At 41.9% G+C, this 20469-nt stretch overlaps 1 protein-coding gene across 2 annotated transcripts in view; it reads left to right on the top strand.

Annotated features, from left to right (window-relative positions):
- CSMD1 (CUB and Sushi multiple domains 1) overlaps positions 1-20469 on the top strand; it is a 949787-nt gene that overhangs the window by 179243 nt on the left and 750075 nt on the right. For both annotated transcript variants that reach the window (XM_083729648.1, XM_083729649.1), the window contains exon 2: positions 19002-19218. In XM_083729648.1, the coding sequence (XP_083585774.1) occupies positions 19002-19218 (217 nt within the window). The remainder of the gene's footprint in view (positions 1-19001; positions 19219-20469) is intronic.

The following is a 20469-nucleotide window of genomic DNA, read 5'->3' on the forward strand; positions in this document are numbered from 1 at the left end:
GGGGACCCTGGGGTTTGTTGATTTGCTAACTGTTCTTAAGGTTCATTTTCAAATTCAGTTTTTAAACCATGCTTTAAAAAGCACTGTTGGTTTACTGGGTACAAAACTTACACATAAGCTTCTGCTGTGGCATTTTCCTGCTGTAGGTTGCACAATAAATCTGAGGTGAGATGTAAGACAGCATGACACGGAGCACTCTGATCATGTGACATGTATGAATGCTGACAATTGATAGGCTTATTATAGTTTTATAGGTTTATAATGCACTTGAAATAAATTAAGTGTTTTTACATAGTATTTATTTAAAATACTAGTTCCTGCCCTAAGGCTCACAAACAAAATTAAAAATACCAGATTAAAGAATGAAAGATTAGGAAGGACCAAGAGAGAAAAAAGAACATGCCAGGCAATATATAATTTGCAAATTGTGACACCTTAATAAAAATGATCCATTACAGTTGATGGATGTCCTCCCCCCAACCCTTTTAAAATAATAAAAAAGGAAAGCTACAAGTGGAGCAATATATTATATTGTGTGTAAAATCTTCTGTTTCACTGAAATGTAACATTTCGGTAGAGGTACAAAAGTCATAAATGCAAGATTTTGTTTTTATTTTATTCTTCTTGTAAAAAAAAACATGAAGACAGCAGTGTCTTTTAAAAGCTGTGCAATTTGACGGTTTTGTCTTGCATTTGACAATTTTCTCTTTTGTAATTTATTTTGAAGCATTCAGAACTAAGGTTCTTAGCATAACCTTTGCTGACTTCTGTCCCACATGAAATGTGCATGAATTGATTTCCCTTAATTAGTGGAAGAAGGTTCCAGAAGGCACTATCCTAATCAGTTTGGCCAGAAGCATCCTGAATCGGTACTGCAGTTTCTGTAATGAACTCCAACCTTTCTTATAATGCTTTAGAAAATTGAACTGGTGCTTTCCAATACTGATAAGCAGGACAGGGGGATAGAAATAAAAGGGTGGAATCTAATGAGCTGATTTCTGCTTGAAAAAATAGGATTTCACTCCCCTCCTTCTTCCCCTGTAACTCCCATACCTCCCCAAATCTAAACTGGAAGACCGTGTAATTAAAGCCGATTTTGGGAGTTCACTGGGGCCTGCACAGAGGAAAGGGAAACCCCATTGCATGAACAGAAGTCTGTTCCATTAGCAAGCCTATACACAGTGAGCCTTGAGAACTGGGAAGCAGGTGGTAAAACAAAGGAGCAACAAGAATGTCATGACAAGACAAAATTCTCTTGGAAGTGAAATGGCAACAACTTTATTGATTACAGATGACACATAACTAAATAGGGCAGGGGGAGAACACAGAATTTAAGTATCAGAGATGGATCATTATAGATCCCTGAATTTCCTCTTTGAATACCAAAATAACAGCAATCCATACAATTGTGAATAATGACACACAAACTATTTCCATTAGAATTCTTCCCTCAGAGAAAACATGTATAATACAATTACAATGGTAACTTGGTTTAAGAACAGTCCTGTTTACAAACGATTCAGTTTACGAACTCTGAAAAACCAGAAGTAGTGTCCCAGTTTGCGAACTTTACCTTGGTCTAAAAATGGAAGCCGAACGGTGGAAGGGCACTAGCAGCAGCAGGCCTCATTATGGAAAGTGAACCTCGTTTTAAGAACAGTTTCGGTTTAAGAACAGACTTCCGGAACAGATAAAGTTCATAAACCGAGGTACCACTATATTACAGTAACAAAGCTTTATTGTTTTCTTTCATGTCTTAACTAAACTAAAACCAAAGTAGTACAATACAATGTTTGCTTGAATATTGCTTTTTTCTCCTTCTAAAATACCTCTCAAATTATCCTTGTGATCTTTGTGAATTTGGGGGCTCACTGAGTTTTGTGCAACAACCTGTATTATTTATTGAAGTGCCAGCTCTGGTTTGGATTTGACCCAGAACATTCAGATAACTGGCTTTAAATACATTCCATCAGGTATGCTGCTTCCTTACCCCGGTCATTTTTGGATTAGAATGCCCTGGTACCTGTCACAAGGGCAGTGGCTCTCAGTGAACTTGCAAGAAAACTGACAGCTTCAACTTGACAATAAAAGGTCTGCTCCCACCATAAGCATGGCAAAGGAATTGTTTGAATTTACTCTTAGGACTTTCTGCACTGCTTTCTTGCTATGCAAGATGTCAATTTAATGTGCACCTGATGCCTAGTTTGCCTGATACAGAGTTGTGAATCATTGTTGCTCTTTGTTGTTTAGTCATTTAATTGTTTAGTTCATGACCCCATGGACCAGAGCATGTCAGGCACTCCTGTCTTCTTGTTGCTCTTAAAGTTAAAGGTACCCCCTGACCGTTAGGTCCAGTCACGGACAATTCTGGGGTTGCGCACTCATCTCGCTCTATAGGCCGAGGGAGCTGGCGTTTGTCCGCAGTCATGTGGCCAGCATGACTAAGCCACTTCTGGTGAACCAGAGCAGCGCAAGGAAACACTATATATCTACTTGCACTTTGACGTGCTTTCGAACTGCTAGGTTGGCAGGAGCTGGGACTGAACAATGGGAGCTCACCCCATTGCGGGGATTCGAACCGCCAACCTTCTGATCGGCAAGCCCTAGGCTCTGTGGTTTAGACCACAGTGCCACCCACGTCCCAATCTTGTTGCTCTTAAAGGTAAAGGTAAAGGTACCCCTGCCCGTACGGGCCAGTCTTGACAGACTCTGGGGTTGTGCGCCCATCTCACTCAAGAGGCCAGGGGCCAGCGCTGTCCGGAGACACTTCCGGGTCACGTGGCCAGCTCTTGTTGCTCTTAGTTATCCACAAAATGAATAGGGATTCTATTCTACCAGTGAAATATACTGTAATAATAAAAATAAACTTGATATCCATTTCTAAGGACTATTTGTTGCTACCCATCTGTCTCAAGAGACAATGGAGTATACCTCTGGGGGTGAAGTCAAACCGCTGGAGAATCACAGCATCTGTTGTGGCTGCAGAGACTGGTAACTCGTAACTGCTGCCTCCCACATTGTTTTTGATGTGTTAGCAGCACCAAAGTGCAAGCTGTGGGGTGCAAGCTTGGGCATTGTGTTTGGAGGTTCTGGGCTTCCCAGACAACAAGACCTCACAGTCAGTTGAGACTATGTCAGTTGAAAGCACTGTGCCAAGTTGAAACTCAATCTCCTTTGTCCTAATTGCTTTCTCTTTGAGTTATGAAGGTTATAGTACTATTATGTTCACATGACAATGTGCTGTTTACAATTTATACCTTCCCTTCTGTCCTAGTCATATAAAATGGCTTTGTTCCAACTAAGCTTTAGAAGATGTGAACATGGACAGTTCTTGTGGGATGCACCTATAAACCAGAATAATATAGAACCAATAATATTTATTTCTCTTGCCATCCCATCAGTGGAATCGTTAATGAATCATACAAAATTCCAAGAAAAGCTATCAAAATCATCAAAGCTTCAATAAATATTATGATTACTGAACAGACATGTTGTGAAGTTACATTAATTATGTTTAACGCATCCTTGAAAAAAATGCAATTATCAACTTGCTTTTCAAGTGTGCATTATTAAAGTAAAAAAACAACCTTGTAGAACTAGGATGGGCGGCCAGTAAAATCCAGAGACGATAAAAGTATTACTATCATCATAAATGTCTACATGCTTTTGTAAAACCTTTCTTAAACAAGCAATTTTCTGTTTAAAATATTAACCTCCTTATAAGTTAAATTCTTCAAAAGATTAATCTTATCTGTCCACAGTCTTCTTTTTAAAAAAAGTTATTCACATTTATATCCTTTTGCTAGTGACCCATTAAATTAATTTTGTACAACATGTTATGGTTGAGATGACTGATTCACTCATGAAACTGGATGCAACTTTATAATAGAAAATGGATGATAATGATAAGATGTGTGAGTAGAATTCAGATTTAAATGCCTTAACACAGTGTTTCCCAACCTGGGAGCTGTGACCCACAAACTCAAAATAATTATTGCTTTTAATCAGGGGTTGTTTTTCACTGGAAACTCGGAGGAACTGAGATCCCTTACCTTTCAAGGAATTGTCTAGGTGGGGGAGGCTGGAACGGATATCCACCCAGTGCCTGAGGCAAAAGTCCACCTACAGTGGTACCTCGGGATGCGAACGGGATCCGTTCCAGAGCCCCGTTCACATCCTGAATAAAATGTAATACGTGACTGAGCATCTGCGCGTGTGCGGTTCACGTTTTGCTGCTTCCGTGCATGCGAGTAACATCATTTTGAGCATCTGTGCATGCACGAGCGGTGAAACCTGGAAGTAACGTGCTCCGTTACTTCCGGGTAGCCGTGAAGCGTAACTTGAAAACACTCGACCTGAAGCACATCTAACCCGAGGTATGACTGTATATCTGTAATCAATAAAGTTGTGGCCATTTCTAATCCAGGTCATTGTCTGCTTGAGTTTATTTAATCACATCTTACATTTAGCTACTGCCTGGATGGCAGTCTGGGGTGTGGCACTGTGACTAGGCATGCAATAAACAAACAAACAAACAAATATTGTGGTGGGTTCCCCCATCTTTTTTCAACCAAAAAAGAACTGCTTCTATCCTTAACTGGTATGATATTTTTTTTGTTGACATATCATAACACAGTGTTGGTGCTTGTAACCATACATCAGAAAGGCTCGAATCTTACATTTTAACACTTGGGAACTACTTTCTGGTGGCAGATTTGGTGAGGGTTCACCATAAGGTCCTTGTACAAGGAGTTCTTTGAGTAGCCTGCACATCAGAAGCAAGCTATAATATTCACTCAAAATGACTTTCTGTACCAGCATCTTGTAGAAAAATAATCACAGGATCTGCGGCCAGGGTTGACCAATAATTAGGCTAAGGGTGATTTGAAGTTTGCTTACATTTGAGTCATTAATTTTTTCTTCGGCTGTGTGCACATGTAGCCTTTGAAGCACACAGGGGTTGTTTTTCACAGTGATCCCTCTTGCTGTTCTGGCTTCTGTGATAGCTGTGCAGCCTTCATTCGCTCCATAAGACGCACACACATTTCACCTTACTTTTTAGGAGGGAAAAAGTGAGTCTTATAGAGCAAAAAATACGGTACTTAGTTACCACTGAGTATCCTGAGCTTACTGATGAAGCAATATCTTTTCTTCTGCCATTCAGTAGTACATATCTTTGCAAGACAGGTTTTTCAGCAATGGTGGTTGTGAGAGAGAAAAAATACAGCAACAGGCTCTGCATCAATAATGATCTGAGACTGTGTCTGATAATCATGATACCCTTCTACACTGACCTACTTGTGGAAAAATGCAAACTCTGCCATCCCACTGATGCTTTCCAAAATGTACTTTGCAGTGAATAAAACTATTTAATATATTCATAGCTTGACTTTGTTATATCTAACAGTGCTTCTGCAACTGTATGTTTTTGGAATAAATGTTCATAGTTTATGAAGCAATAGCCTGCAATCAAATGATTGGTGTTCTTACATTACCATTAAAAAAAACCCCTTGTGAATAACTTTGTAAGTACTGTACGTATTTTAACAAATTCCACATTAAATAGGGGCACTAAGTAAATTTTTGCTTGGATGCCTCAAGTAATGATTATAAAATAGGCAACCCTGCAGTTAAAATGCATAAAACTGAAAGCTGCTGAAGATCTAAATTCCAGAATTCAAGTGACAATCAATGAGTCACCACAGGCATCGACAAACTCAGCCCTCCAGATGTTTTGAGACTACAATTCCCATCATCCATGACCACTGGTCCAGTTAGCTAGTGATGATGGGAGTTGTAGTCCCCAAACATCTGGAGAGCCGAGTTTGCCTATGCCTGGGTTACCATATCAAGTAAATTTGGACTTTTGGGTTGTCATATCAAAAAGACTGGGAACCACAGCCTTGACATACCCATTTTCTATATAGAAGAATGGCATAGAATTGTTCTGTAACACTTGTTCATTATTAAAATTGTATTGAGGAGTAAAAAAATTGAAATTAGTACTTAGTACAAACACAGCTTTTCTGCTTTAACAGAAAGGCTGTTTGAGCTGCTATAGCTTAAACAGAACTTAGTACCCAGTTCAAGTGATTTGCAATTGTTTTAAGCAGAAGATCAGGTAGGGGCACATTGGTGCTGCAATGAAACACTCACTGAACGATGTGATTCAGCATAAGAGAGAGAGAACAGTGTGTACAAGTATGCTGGAATATTAGGGTCCTGTCTCTTTGTCCCACCACTATTAAAGAACATTTAGGTCCCAAAACATTTTGGCACCTAAGGCAAACCAAAAAATGTCGCCCCTCTCCCCACTAGGGAAGAAGGGGTAAGTGAAGATCTGCATCAGGATCTTCTGCCCCATGTATCCTGCTGCCTGAAGCAATTGCCTCACCTTGCCTCTTGGGTGAGCCAGGCCTGATGTTGCAGCCCCCACAATGATCAGTCTAAAGGCTGCCAAAAAGCTGGATCCTTTTAAGCTTCTTAAATCCACAAACCTTATGTTTAGCCTCCAGTTATGTTTTCATTGATTAAGTTCATTAGTCACAAACCTACCACATTCAAAGAGTTCGATAAAGTACTTTGAAATCAGCCTGTGACATTTTTGCAAGGCTACATAAGAGAAGAACTGCAATAATTACATAAAAATGATGCCAGTCACTCAGGGTCATGGACATTTGATGTGTCAAAGAGGAATTTTAAAACATGTATTATTATTATTAGGGGCGCGGGTGGCGCTGTGGGTAAAAACCTCAGTGCCTAGGACTTGCCAATCGAAAGGTCGGCACTTCGAATCCCCGCGGTGGGGTGCGCTCCCGTCGTTCGGTCCCAGCGCCTGCCAACCTAGCAGTTCGAAAGCACCCAAGGGTGCAAGTAGATAAATAGGGACCGCTTACTAGCGGGAAGGTAAACGGCGTTCCGTGTGCTGCGTTGGCTCGCCAGATGCAGCTTGTCACGCTGGCCACGTAACCCGGAAGTGTCTGCGGACAGCGCTGGCTCCCGGCCTCTTAAGTGAGATGGGCACACAACCCTAGAGTCTGGCAAGACTGGCCCGTACGGGCAGGGGTACCTTTACCTTTATTATTATTATTATTATTATTAATCAAACTCTTCACCCAAAGAGCTCTCCCAACATCAACATGCCCAATATAGTGATTGACCGTTGAGGATTATAACCTGAGTCTTCTCTATGCAAGTCTAACCACTACTTAGCATATTGGTCAAATAACAGTATTTTGGAAAGCCGAGATTTATTGAAACATTCCTACACTGCAACAAACTTTGAGGCTAGCACTGCTGTGCTGATACTTTGGCTTTGTATGAGGGCAAAATAACCTAAATGGCTGGTGTGTGGGATTTTGTCTCTATTTTTTAAAAAATGAAGTACTCTTTGTTCAAACACTCATTGTACATCAGTGTGATTGGGCTGCCACTATAAACTGAAGTTATCATCTCAGTTCTGTTTTCAACACAATGAAGCCGAAAATAATAAAAAATCAGCATTCACATAAACTTCAAGGTAATGAAAAAAATTAAGACAACAGCAAAATGTGATTTGCAGAAGGAGTACATTTTAAAACAGCTGCAATTCAGTTTATCCCCACCTTGGAATAAGTCCAACCTAAGTCAATGGGATTTGTTTTTGTGTAGAAATGTAGAGGATTGTGCTGTTAACGTTCTGATATCTATGATTTTGGGTTTTGTGCCATCAGGTACTGGAGAACAAATGTATGAGTGACCTTATCTTTCTTATTAGACTTTATCTCCTCATTCCTTGGGCTGCTCTGATTTAGTATTAAATGAAAATGGTAATCCCTCCTAAAACGGTGCATGTTCACATTATACTTGTTATCTGAGGTCAGGACCAAGTCAGATTGAGATGCTTCAGGAATCAAAACTAAACCCAAATTGCATCTGAAAAAGTTCACTCTAGGCCATGAAAATTTATGCTACAATTAAGTGCCTCAAGACTCCTTCCTGGTCAAGCCTAACTTAGATGTTATTTGAAGTTAACAGATGTTGGAATTAATTAAGCCAATACGGAGAACACCCATGGCAAATATATTTTTTTAATCTGTAAATTTCACAGCTTTAAGATTAACGCTTCCGGTTTATGCACCAGAAATTCCTATTGTGAATACATTGTCACATTACTAAATTATAATGCCATGGACTTAAAAGCAGCTGTGTTTGTTGGTGTTGCTGGGAAAGAATAACAATTTGGTTTAAATGTTTAGAGGGCATGCTAAAGTTGTAAAATTTACACAGGGTGTAGTATTGAGGATTAATTTTACTTTATTTTTAACATGCAACCTTAGCTTTAAATACTTTGCTTCTAGGCTATGTACCTGTTCCCTTGGCACTCCTTAAACGTAAGGGATTCAATCCCTACTTCATTACACTTAGAGTAGAAGACCCATTGAAATCAAGTCCAAGTGATTACAATGGATCTACTCTAAGCATGATGGGAAGTTTCGATCTAACTCAAGGTTATTTGGATTCATAAAGCTGCTTTGGTGGCAAAAGGATTGTACTTTCATTCTTATATGGCACAATGTTCCATGAGTGGTATCCAGCATGGCAGCCTGTTTGCACTGTGGGCTGCTGCTCACACGAATCAGATTTTCTCTTTCTCTTCTTTTCCATGCAGTCCCTTGTGTGCTCTCTCTGGACGGTTGAGGACCCCCCAAAGCAAATTTTAGGGGTACTGCAGGGGAAGAAGAGTCAAGGAAGTCTTGCACCCACTGTCATGACATGGGATTTAATCCTCTATCTTGTGGGACACTGACTCTGCTGACTCTGGGATGCCTCTGCTGCTGGAGTTCCACTTTGCCTCTTCTAACCACATTGTTTCCTTTTTCTCCCTCTACAACCAGCCCTTTTCTCTTTCATCTCGTATTATATATGACAGCCTATTCTTGTAACCTTCTACTGCTTCTCTTTTCTTTTATTGGACAGGGAAGGAGGAGATACGTAGTGCAGGCCATCACTATTATTTGATTAGGGAGGAGGCATGTTGTGGCTACGTATGATATATCCAAACACTGTGAATTAGCTGTGCACTGTCCCCTTAGCCTTCAAAAACCAAGCAAGCACCGAGAAACCCCATCCCTCATTAAGAGTGTGAGTCCTATGCTTACCAACCAGCTGTATTCCCTATTTAATAAACTTGTCAGTCACCAACACCTGTATGGAGGATGAATCAATAGTCCAGGCTCAAGAGACAATACAGTAATCAGTTTTACTAATACACTGCTGCAGAAGCCAGCATATAAGAGGGCATTGTAGAATAACTTGATACAACATTTGTTGTTTAGTCGTTATGTCCGACTCTTCATGACCCCATGAACCAGAGCACGCCAGGCACTCCTGTCTTCCACTGGCTCCCGCAGTTTGGTCAAACTCATGCTGGTAGCTTTGGAACACTATCCAAACATCTCATCCTCTGTCGTCCCCTTCTCCTTGTGCCCTCCATCTTTCCCAACATCAGGGTCTTTAAGATACAACATAGGTAAAGGTAAAGGATCCCTGGACAGTTAAGTCCAATCAAAGGTGACTATGGGGTGCGGTGCTCATTTTGCTTCAGGCAAGAGAGCTGGCGTTTGTCCACAGACAGTTTTCCGGACCATGTGGCCAGCATGACTAAACCGCTTCTGGAGCAACAGAACACTATGACAGAAACCAGAGCACATGGAAATGCCGTTTACCTTTCCGCCATAGTGGTACTGTGCTGGTCCGGGGGGGGGGGGCGGTTACCATGCGGAGTGGTCTAAGTCCAGTCCTAGGTTGAGGGTAAGGAGGCTGTCCGTCAGGGGTGAATTAAGGTCCAAAACAAGGAGTCAGGTGTGGTCAGGAACTCAGGAGAGCAGGTCAGGGTGCCGGCAGGAACAGGTTACCAACGATGTTGTTCCCACAACCTGGGGCTGGGCGGGCTGGCCTTTATCTCCTCCGAGGCATAGGGTGGCCCCGGTCCACAGGTGCCTCACCTCCCCTGGCCTGGAGGCAAGCACTCCTCCTGAGAGAACTTAGTTCCCTCCGCCTCTCTGCCCTGAGCCTCTGCAGCTCAGGAGAGGCTGGAGGGTTACTGGACCAGAGGCAACCTCACCTTCCCCTGGAGCACCTGCAGGCAATGGGTCCTCAATCACCTCCAGAGCCAGAGCGGATTCAGCTGGTGTCTGCTCCTGACGATCCAGCACAGGTGAGGGGCCTTCAGATTCAAGCCCCTGCCCCGGCTCAGCCGGCCCTGGAGGCGGGGACTCCTGTGCAGGCTGGTATTCCTCAGGTTCAGCCTCTGAATCAGATGCCCAGGCCATCACAGGTACCTAGTTATCTACTTGCACTAGTGTGCTTTCAAGCTGCTAGGTTGGCAGGAGCTGGGACAGAGCAACAGGAGCTCAGCACCGTTGTGCAGATTCGAAGCACTGACCTTCTGATCGGCAAGCCCAAGACACTCAGTGGTTTAGACCACAGTGCCACGCTCATCCCAGTGATACAACATATGGTATCTGAAGAAGTATTCTCACTGTATAATAGGGGAGCATTTCAGGCAGAGATCTTTGGTTTGATAACAGTGGTATTTGAATTAACCCCCCCCCCCAAAAAAAGTGTTCCTATTTTCACAGAATGTGTGCTACCCGATGCAAAATTCTCAGTGCAAGTCAGGGTGACATAGCATCCTTCACAATTAGCATGATGTCCATCTGAATGTAGGGATACTATTCATGAAGTTGACAATTACCGACATTTTTTATTATTAAAGCACATAAAAGAAGTGTAATGCTTTATGCAAACGGTTTGATGGTGTTGTGGTTGCTTAGCAACCAGAAGGCAGCATGATAGAGAAGAAGAACAAGGACTGAAGCAAATAAAGGGCTGCTTTTCAATGAAACAGAATCACCATTTGTACAATATCAAAGTCATGATCATAGACTATTTCTTATTTTCAAACAAACATTTCTCCTGAAATCAAATCAGCATATGAGAGAAATCAATAGCTATTAGTCATGATATCTATATATTGCCAGTATCTGGTTTCTAGGGAATCACTGTTTGTAAGCTTCCCATGGATATTAGTTGGAAATGTGAAAATTGAATGCTGTACCAAATGGGTGACTTTGGTCTCATACCACAGGATGTTTTTTATGTTCTTACCTGTTGTATACATCTAGGAGTATCTAAATTGTGCCTCTTTGCTAAGGTCCCTACAGTGTTCGTTGATGTCACAAATCTATACCAAGACTAGAACTTTTATATCAAGCCTTCAAAGGTTCTTATCCAGAAGGTGTTACCAGATATTGGCGGTCCCCACAAAAACTATCCTTTATAATCAAGGATATATTCTGAAAATATAGGTTGGGATTCAGCTAATGAGTCCTGTTGTTGGAAGCCCTGCAGAAGAATTTCTGCTTGTGATACATGTCTTCCAACCTTGTCTCCTCTGCCTCCATTCCTCAAAATTGGCTTCAGAGCAGCATTGGTGGGAGGTAGGTGGGAGGGGAGAGGTGCATTGTTCTGCCTGGCAAACCAAAATGCTTGTCCTGATGGAAAGATCACCTTAGTGCAACATCAAAATCCTCCCATAGGATTCTTAAATGGCTAAAATATGTGGTGTCTTTCCTCCAGGCACCTGTGTTTTACTCTGAGCTGCACAGAAGTTATGGCAAAAAAATTACATATGCGACTACAGGGAAATGCTTTCTATAAATGGTGGATATTCCAAGTGAGTTGAATGGTTAATAAGTCTGAATTAATTAATTATACCCCGCCCATATGGCTGGGTTTCCCCTTCCACTCTGGGTGGCTCCCAACAGAATATTAAAAACACAATAAAAGATCAAACATTAAAAACTTCCCTAAACAGGGCTGCTTTCAAATGTCTTTTAAAAGTCAGATAGTTGTTTCTTTCCTTGACATCTGATGGGAGGGCGTTTAATTTTTCAGAAAAAATAAAGGCATAAATACCAAAAGGTCACAGAGCACAACATACATATGAAAACAAAAACGGGACGTTTTTATAAGTCAAGGCTGATGACCGCAGAATTAACAATCATATACAAAATGTGCATCATTTTTTGAATCATGTGGAAATGAAATTCTTGTGGGGGGAAAGAGCTATGTTGAACTGATGTTGAACGCTGTACTGAAGAATGATAATTTATCAACCAACATTTACCAATAAATGAATCTAATAGCGTTTGGCCATCAGACATGAATATTTGTGCACAGTCAATTTGTTGACCACAGCTAAATTTCTTCCTTTTATGTGCCACTGAACAGATTGGGTAGCCAGCTCTACAATTAAGGCAGAATAAGCCAACTGCCTCATACAGACTATTCAGGGCATCATGAAAGGGTATAGAATTGTTAGCATTTATATCAGATTTTTCTCCCAGTATAAAAAGTATACCCTTAGAACCTGAGGGTTGAACATAGAAATAGTGCTCAAGTTTTTGATATTTTTAAAAACACCTAGGAAACATTTCCCTTCACCATTTGAATCCCAAAATATGCACCAGATGTGGTCTTCTTAGAGACAGGATAGAGTGTCATAGCCTACAGGGGAGACTATACATATTCAGGCTTATTAATTGCTTATCAGTTAGTTCTTCCTCAAGGCATATTGGCAGTTACAAAGGAACTTCAGAATCACAGGTGGCTACTTGGAGGGGTAGATATTTATAACCTTTTCAAGACAGCAGTGACTAATTTCTTTACACAGGAGTCCACGGTACTGATCCCTGAATTCCTAATCACTTAATAGGAACTTTGCACCAAATCTATGTCTCCCAATTTAAGTCAAAATGACCTTTGTTTTCTTATTGCAACTATTTTCCAGTGTTGCGCGTCGAGGTCCCCCAAGCCACCCCTAAATAATTCACAATTCACACATAATTTTTGTTTAAGGTTATGACTATCTGTCCCCATGCCCAGGGACAGAACTGACTTCCGGATTCCAGTGAAAGCCACTAAGTGAAAACAATATTGGGGAGAACATAGAGCTGGGCACCAGACCCTCCCCCCCCCTCGCATGCTCCCGGGGGCTTGCACAGCCATAAGCCATATTCAGGGGTATGGATGAAAGAATGGCAAGCCCCTGGATTTCTTTAACAGAATTCCCTTTCCACAGCAGCATTGGAGGGGCAGGCACTGCCAGTCCTTACCCCTCCATCAACCAATTTTTTAGCCAATGCCTGACCACAACCTTACAAGTTGTGACAATTTGCTACGCAGTAGGCAAAAACCAAATGACACCAGCCAATCAGCCAAATGGTCAAAATTCCTACCAGGCTCCTGCCCCAAAAGCAGACGACCCCATGACAGGCATAGCAAGGTCAACGCAATAGCCCTAGATTAGGGAGGGTGGGCGGGTGATCCGATGCATGCGGGTGATCCGATACACAGTGGCTTGTTCAATAAACAGCCCTTTGAGTGAGCGAAACAGCTTCTACTGAGCAAGAGGATTTCCCGCCTCCCCCTGTTCACCCCCTGAACTCTTTCTGGGGGTTGTACAAACCTTCCAGAGCAGATTTTGGGGCAATGTGGGATGCACACATTGGGAAGAGAATGAGGAAACTTCATTTGTGCACGTGGATGTCATTCTGCTTGTATATGGTTTTTTATTTGAATATTGCCTAATATATAGAACGGTCCAATATTCTAGTTGATGGAAGCCTGAGCAAACAAACATGTTTTCAACAAGATATTTGGAAGAACCCTACTATAGCAAGAAGAATGAATGCCTCTGCAGGGAAGGACTGTTCCCATTTAGTCACTTAGCAACATATTGTAAAATGAGACATCACTAGCAAGGCCTCATCTGATGATGAAGAAGAAGGGTTTGGACTCGATATTCCACCTTTCACTCCCCTTATGGAGTCTCAAAGCGGCTAACAATCTCCTTTCCCTTCCTCCCCAACAACAAACACTCTGTGAGGTGAGTGAGGCTGAGAGATTTCAGAGAAGTGTGACTAGCCCAAGGTCACCCAGCAGCTGCATGTGGAGGAGCGGGGAAGCGAACCCGGTTCACCAGATTACGAGTTCACTTAAGATTACGAGTTCACCAGATTACGAGTACACTCTTAACCACTGCACCGTGCTGGCTCTTGATGGTCTTAATGTTCTGGGAAGGTCTTGGGGGGGGGGGGGAGCTATAGCCCAGTCCTGAATTGGAGTGTATGGGGTGTTAGGCAAGGGACACGTTGTACTCCTTCTCTGGTGGTCTGTCCACCCTGCACTCACTTCTCACCTGTGCATCCTAGAAGTTGGCATCCAATGAAGCTGGGTGCTGGAGAATTCAAGGCAGGCAAAAATAAATATTTCTTCACCTAGCATGTAGTTAAACTATGGAATTCACTCCCACAATAGGTAGCGTTGGCCACCAGCTTGTGTAGCTTTAAAGGAGGATAAGACCAATTTGTGGAGGAATTATTAGACTCTCAATGGCTACTGTCCATCCTGGTTCTGTTTTATCTCCTTTGTTGCTAGAAGTGTGCCTTTGAACACCAGTTGCTGGGAATTGCAGCTGAGCAGAGTGTGGTTATGCTCAGGTTGATCTTGTGGGCTTTGCATAAACATCTGGCCGGCCACTGTAAGAATGGGATGCTGGGTTAGATGGGCCATTGACCTGATCAGATAGGGTCAAGAGAATACTTGGGGCATGACTGGCTCCCATGAGTCTTCTCCCTTGTATTTGCATTCACTGTGCATGGAGACACCATGGAGCACTGCTTTAGAAGACAGAGAATAAGAGAGCTGAGTCTGCTGTGGCAATACTCCGTTCCTCATTATGCAAGAAGGAAGCATTCATATAATGTAGCTTGTTGCAGCTTACTATTGCCAGCTGAGAGTTCTCGTCCCTTGCTTCAAGCTATGTTTAACAGGATATAAATACATTTTTAGGAACTACTTGATTATAAAAGGCATTACATTTAGGGAAAGAAATGTGGCAGTATCTGCATTATAATGGCTTGGTTTGAACAATTGGCAGATATGCTAGGAAATCCTTCTCTTTTTAAAGGCCTACTGAATTCCCACAGCTTTAATATCTATTCATTAGAGTTGCTGATTTAAATTTAGTAGAAAATGGTTGCTTATTAGTCCTTAGTTTTAACCTGCAAATCCTTTTTTTATTGAATCCTTTATGCTGAGATTTGGAAACTCCCACAAGCATTTGACAGCATTTCAGTAGAGGATTTAGACTTAGAGACCTATTCATAGGAAGTTATAAAATAAAAATAAAAATTGTAGCCTGGAATAATTTTTTGTTTTGGGTATAACAGCAAGTATTGGGATTATATTTGTGCCTAAACTGCGTGTGAGAGCCTAAGCATTGTGCACAAAACATCGCCCCCCTCCCAACTTTTCTCTGTGCAGACATTTTATTCATTACAAAACAGATTGATTTTTAAGCCTCAGTGTAATTCTAAGATTCGGCATATCTGTATTTGTGGGATTAATGAGCTCAGCAAGATGGATAGAAAAAATGTTTGTCGTAAATCAAGGCTACTTGGTAAGGGGTTGCCTGTTAATAAGCTGCCTGCCCTCATATGGTTCTGCAGGGTATATACTATACAATCTCGGAGCAAAGCCCTGCTGAGCAAGGTCTTAGAATTCAGTCGTGACTGGAAGGTTTAGAAAACGAGGCTTTTATTGACTGCCTAATTTAGGGGCCATGCACATACTGTAGTCCAGTATCAACACTTTCTGCTAAAAAGTCAATATCTTATACTTTGCATTGAAATATGGTGTCTGTGCCTTCATGTTCATAAAATGTATGCCTGAATAGTACTTTCATTTATTAAAATGGGTATCCTACTTTCCCCCTAAGAACTAAGGGCAATGTGCATAAGAGAAAGGATGTCCCACATTTCTTCCTCACAAAAAATGTCATGATGTAGGTTAGAATGAGAGGGGCGTGTGCTTGGCTCAGGGTCACCCACCGAGAATCAACTTGCCTCAGAAAGAATTCAGACCCCAGGTCTTCCTAGTCCAGCACTGAGTCCACTACAACACAACTGGCACAATGCAGCACTCCTGACTAAAGGCATGATCAAACATTTTAGCACCTAAACTGAAGCTTGAAGTTTGGTAATTAAGGTTTTACTGAAGTCCCAGCATGGGGCTTGGCTATTCCAGGAACAACGTACTCAGCATTAGCAATATTAATGTGATCACACCAAGCCACATTACTTATTCCCGCTGGCTGTTATTGCTTGAGAAGCTGTCGCACTAGAGAGACAGGGGAGAGAGATGTTCAAGATTTAATTTGTGCTGAAGCTCAGCCCCCAAATTTTCTCGGGCAGGGTCCAGCCTTGCAAATAAGTCAAATAAAATAGGGTTCTATAGGCTGTGTATGGAATGTATGCACACAAGTAGGAGTTGGGATCGGGGCTGCTCTGATAGGCAGTGTGAAGCCTCCCTTCCCAGCTGAGGGTATTGTTAAATACCATGGTGATTTTTTAAAAATGCATAAAATTAACACCGAAAAACTTTTGCAATAACTGAACTTTGTGAACCTTTTGTGGCCCAGGCAGGTCGAATCATCCTCTTAAATACCTGCTGGGATTGACAAGGATCCTCACCTGACTCTCATAGCTCTCCTGTAGTAGCCTCTGATTAGTTACCATTTAACTCTTGGGGGAAATAATTAGCATCAGACGTCCTGTGCATGGAAGTTGCCAAACCAATTAACCAACTAGGATTACTGCTAATAGCACCAGTTTTTCTATTAGTATTGCTGGATAGTTTTGATGAACTACAAAAGCATTTTTAGTTTGCTTTCTGTTGCAACCCTGGAACTTTTCTTTATTAGTGCCACTTTGTTTTGTATGATTCCTTGCCAATGAAGGAAAACAACTTTTCTGCTTTTAAATATATGTGTTGATAATATGATTTTGGTTACTGAGGACAAACAAGATTGTACAAAAACAAGATTGGGTGCAGGCCTGGCCAAACCATAGGCATCCTGACTGTGACAAAGGTGACCTGTGTGCTTGCTTGCTTGCTTGCTTGCTTGCTTGCTTGCTTGCTTGATTAACAGCTTTTGGGAACTTCAAGGTCCCTGCTCTCCCTTCTTATGGTCTTTGTACTGGACCTGGAGACTCCAATAGAGAGCATCCCATGTCAAGAAGGAGGGCAAGTGGGCACTCTATTGAATGACAGGGCAGGAGTTACATGGAGCAGGGCCTTTTCACTAGTGGTGCCCATTGTATCCCTCACTCTTCCCAGACCAGGATTTACACCAGCACAATAGAGTTGGCCAGGATGCCAGAAGGGATACAGTTTACGAGCTTTCACCATTATCTGCACAGCAGGGGGTGTTAAGTCAACAGTGCAAAGGCTGAGCTGAAGCATTCCCTGCTGGTTACCTGCTTTCAGTGAAAGGGGTTGCTGTTTGGTAGTATCCAATTGGTTAGCTGTCAGATTCTAGAGGTCCCTATTGGTGGCTCTTAGGTAATTCACAAAATACAGAGTCCATTCATAAACACAGTGTTCCTCCATAATACAGTAACATAAATCTCCATTGCTACATATTGGGTGTGTATTTCAGCGGTTGAATGTACAGGTTTATGGCCATACTGTAGTGTAGTGCTTATGCAACTGTGGATGAAAGGTGGCTGGGTTCATTGTCTCGGGGTTTGAGGGGGAAGAGGTGACAAAACTGATTTCCAGTAAGTGCCCCCCTTTATTTCCATAACAAGTCCTTGAGTCTGTACTCTGAATGGTGACACCAGGGACCTAGAAAGTGCAGGGCTTGTCAGTCCAACCCCTGCACAGTCTCATCAGGGCCAACATTAAGGCTATTGGAGCAATTGGGCCTAATTGGGCCCCGTGTGCCGCTCCTAAGTGGGCCCCTGCACCAGGGCAATATAGATGGATTTTATTTATATCTATAAGATTTTGCAGACTTTGGCTGTGAACTGGGGCCCCACCAAAAAAAATTCAAGTTGCACCCCACTGCTTCAACTTGGGCCCCACTGGCTAGCCCTGAGTCTCATAGCTGCTGGACCTGAGTTGCCCTGTCCTTGCATGAAATCTTGGGTTTACAATTTTGGGAGAGTGGAGACTGTGGCACTGGGGAGCGGCAGACTGGCAAGGCTCTAGGCTTCAGCCTACTTAGCCTATACATAAAACCGTCACTGGTCAAGGCGGCAGCCGCCTCTCTGCCACTGCCATCGCTGCAGCATCAACATCCCGAACGTGTACTGTAGTATTTATTTACTTATTTATTTATTTAGCCACACCCTCCCAGCCGACCAGATTGGTCAACCCAAGGAGTGATGCAGCCGGGGACTCCCTAATGGTGTGGGGGCTAGCCACGCCCCCCGCACAGAGGGGAGAACTTGTGACGAGTCTGCAAAAATGAAATGGCTTTGGTGGGCAGGCACTCGGGGGCTGCAAGAGATTGCTTTTTCAAAATTTCCGGGGGGGGGGCTGTTTGAAACTAGCCTGGGGGCTGCAAGTGGCCCATGGGCTGGACTTTGGACATGCCTGTTCTAAATGTTCTTGCAAAGACTGAAGCACAACAATTGGATTTTGCACCATCATCCGCAAACATATTAACTTGATGTTCAACATTTCCTATTTTCACTCCCTTCACAGAGGCATCTGCTCGTAGTTGTATAGCTAAGATCTCTATCACCACTGCAGAAAGCAAGTTCTGAAGCTTTAATTTTTTTTATAAAAAAATACATTATCCTACTGTAACTCAAGGGTACAGGAGAAAAGGACAAATTAATCTGAAACTTGTAAACAATCTAACAGCTACTGTTACAGTAAAGAAAAATATCTGTTAGATATCTCATGCAGGACTGTTCAAATAAACATGCTGTTAGATGGTTTGATAAATGCCATGGAATGCTGAGTTTTCAATATTTCTTTTCATGTTTCCTATGATAATTAGAAATATATGCATTTAAAACTAGGTAAAAAGAAATATTAAAATTGGAAAGCACAGCTTTTCTCACTTTTTTTCATTCTCTCTCTTTCTCTTTGTTTTTCAGGTCAGAACTGTGGAGGGTTAGTACAGGGTCCAAATGGTACAATAGAAAGCCCAGGATTTCCTCATGGCTATCCAAATTATGCCAATTGCACATGGATCATTATCACAGGAGAGCGTAACAGGATACAATTATCATTTCATACGTTTGCCCTTGAAGAAGATTTTGATATTTTGTCTGTTTATGATGGGCAACCACAGCAAGGAAACCTGAAAGTGAGGTAAAGTTATTCATGGCTACACTTATACTGTTTATAAGACTTCTGTTTCATGAACAATTAGTGGTTCGCAGCAATTAATATCCACATGTGTTCTACTTTTCATAATGGCAAAAAGATGGATTGATGCTTGTTGAAAGTCAAATGATTTGTTTCTCCTGATTTTCAGCTATAACAATCACAGTTGCCATTATTTCTCTACATTTTCTCTTCTTCAGAAACGGTTGTCAAGTGCCGGGGGGAAAGCATTGTTAAGTTAATGTCTGACTACTCTTGCTTATATAGAAAAGCTTATTGTGTTTCAGAAACAAATTTGGTAATTTCAGTAACATGTAAAATGGGGACAATATAGCAGATAGCACATTCAGTTGCCTCATTGTTCAACTGCCCCCTGCGAAAGAAAAATATTGTAGAAGGGAAATAAAGGAGAGTCATCTACTGTATTTCTTGCAAAAAGACTTGGTGCATTGGTTTTGAGCGTGGTATGTGTTTTCCATCCTACACTTCACTCAATTCCCTGTATCCCAGATACAAGGATGTCCTTGGAATATGTAACCAAAGAGTGAGGACTGAGTGAGGATGTCTTATTACAGATGTATATGAATGCAGTATGATGCTGTGTTTCTGCAGACCTCTTTAAATAGCAATCCACATAGCAACAGTCTCCATGGATGAAGCCTTTTGCAAGCACTAGCTTACTGTGCAGATTGGGTGGTATTCTTCACGTCACCACTTGGTGTGGAGAAAAGGGCTTGATTTACATGGGAAGACAGTGCCCAGGAGTGGCAGACCTCTGCCATGGTAATTGTTTAAATGTGAAGCCTTCTCCAGTTGGTGAACATATTGTGTCGTTCCTGCATGCTTGCTTTGCATGAGTGGTTAATGTATATGTCCTAACTTTGCTGCTCCAATGCTGGGTTGGCTAGCCTCATATTTTGACCATTTATATCGTGGCCATTATTTCCCACCATAGCTGCTACTTCCTGCAAAGCCAACAAAAATAGCCTACACCCAGGCTGCTTCAAATACCACTTTTGGTCCATTTGGATACTCTTGCTAGCTGGGATTAGTTTGGTACATCCACCAACCAGGGCCTTAGTTTCAGTCCACATAGTTACATTTATTCTGAAAAGGTGCAGGCTTTTTCTTGTTGTTGTTGTTTGAATTATTTCAAAGACAAGCATATTTTCATTGCTACTTTTCCTGTTTTGCTGTTGCTGACTTTAGGTCTTTTGGCATTAACGTTTAATGCTT

This window comes from Podarcis gaigeae (assembly GCF_964106915.1).
Source record: "Podarcis gaigeae genome assembly, chromosome: 3".
Taxonomy (NCBI): domain Eukaryota; kingdom Metazoa; phylum Chordata; class Lepidosauria; order Squamata; family Lacertidae; genus Podarcis; species Podarcis gaigeae.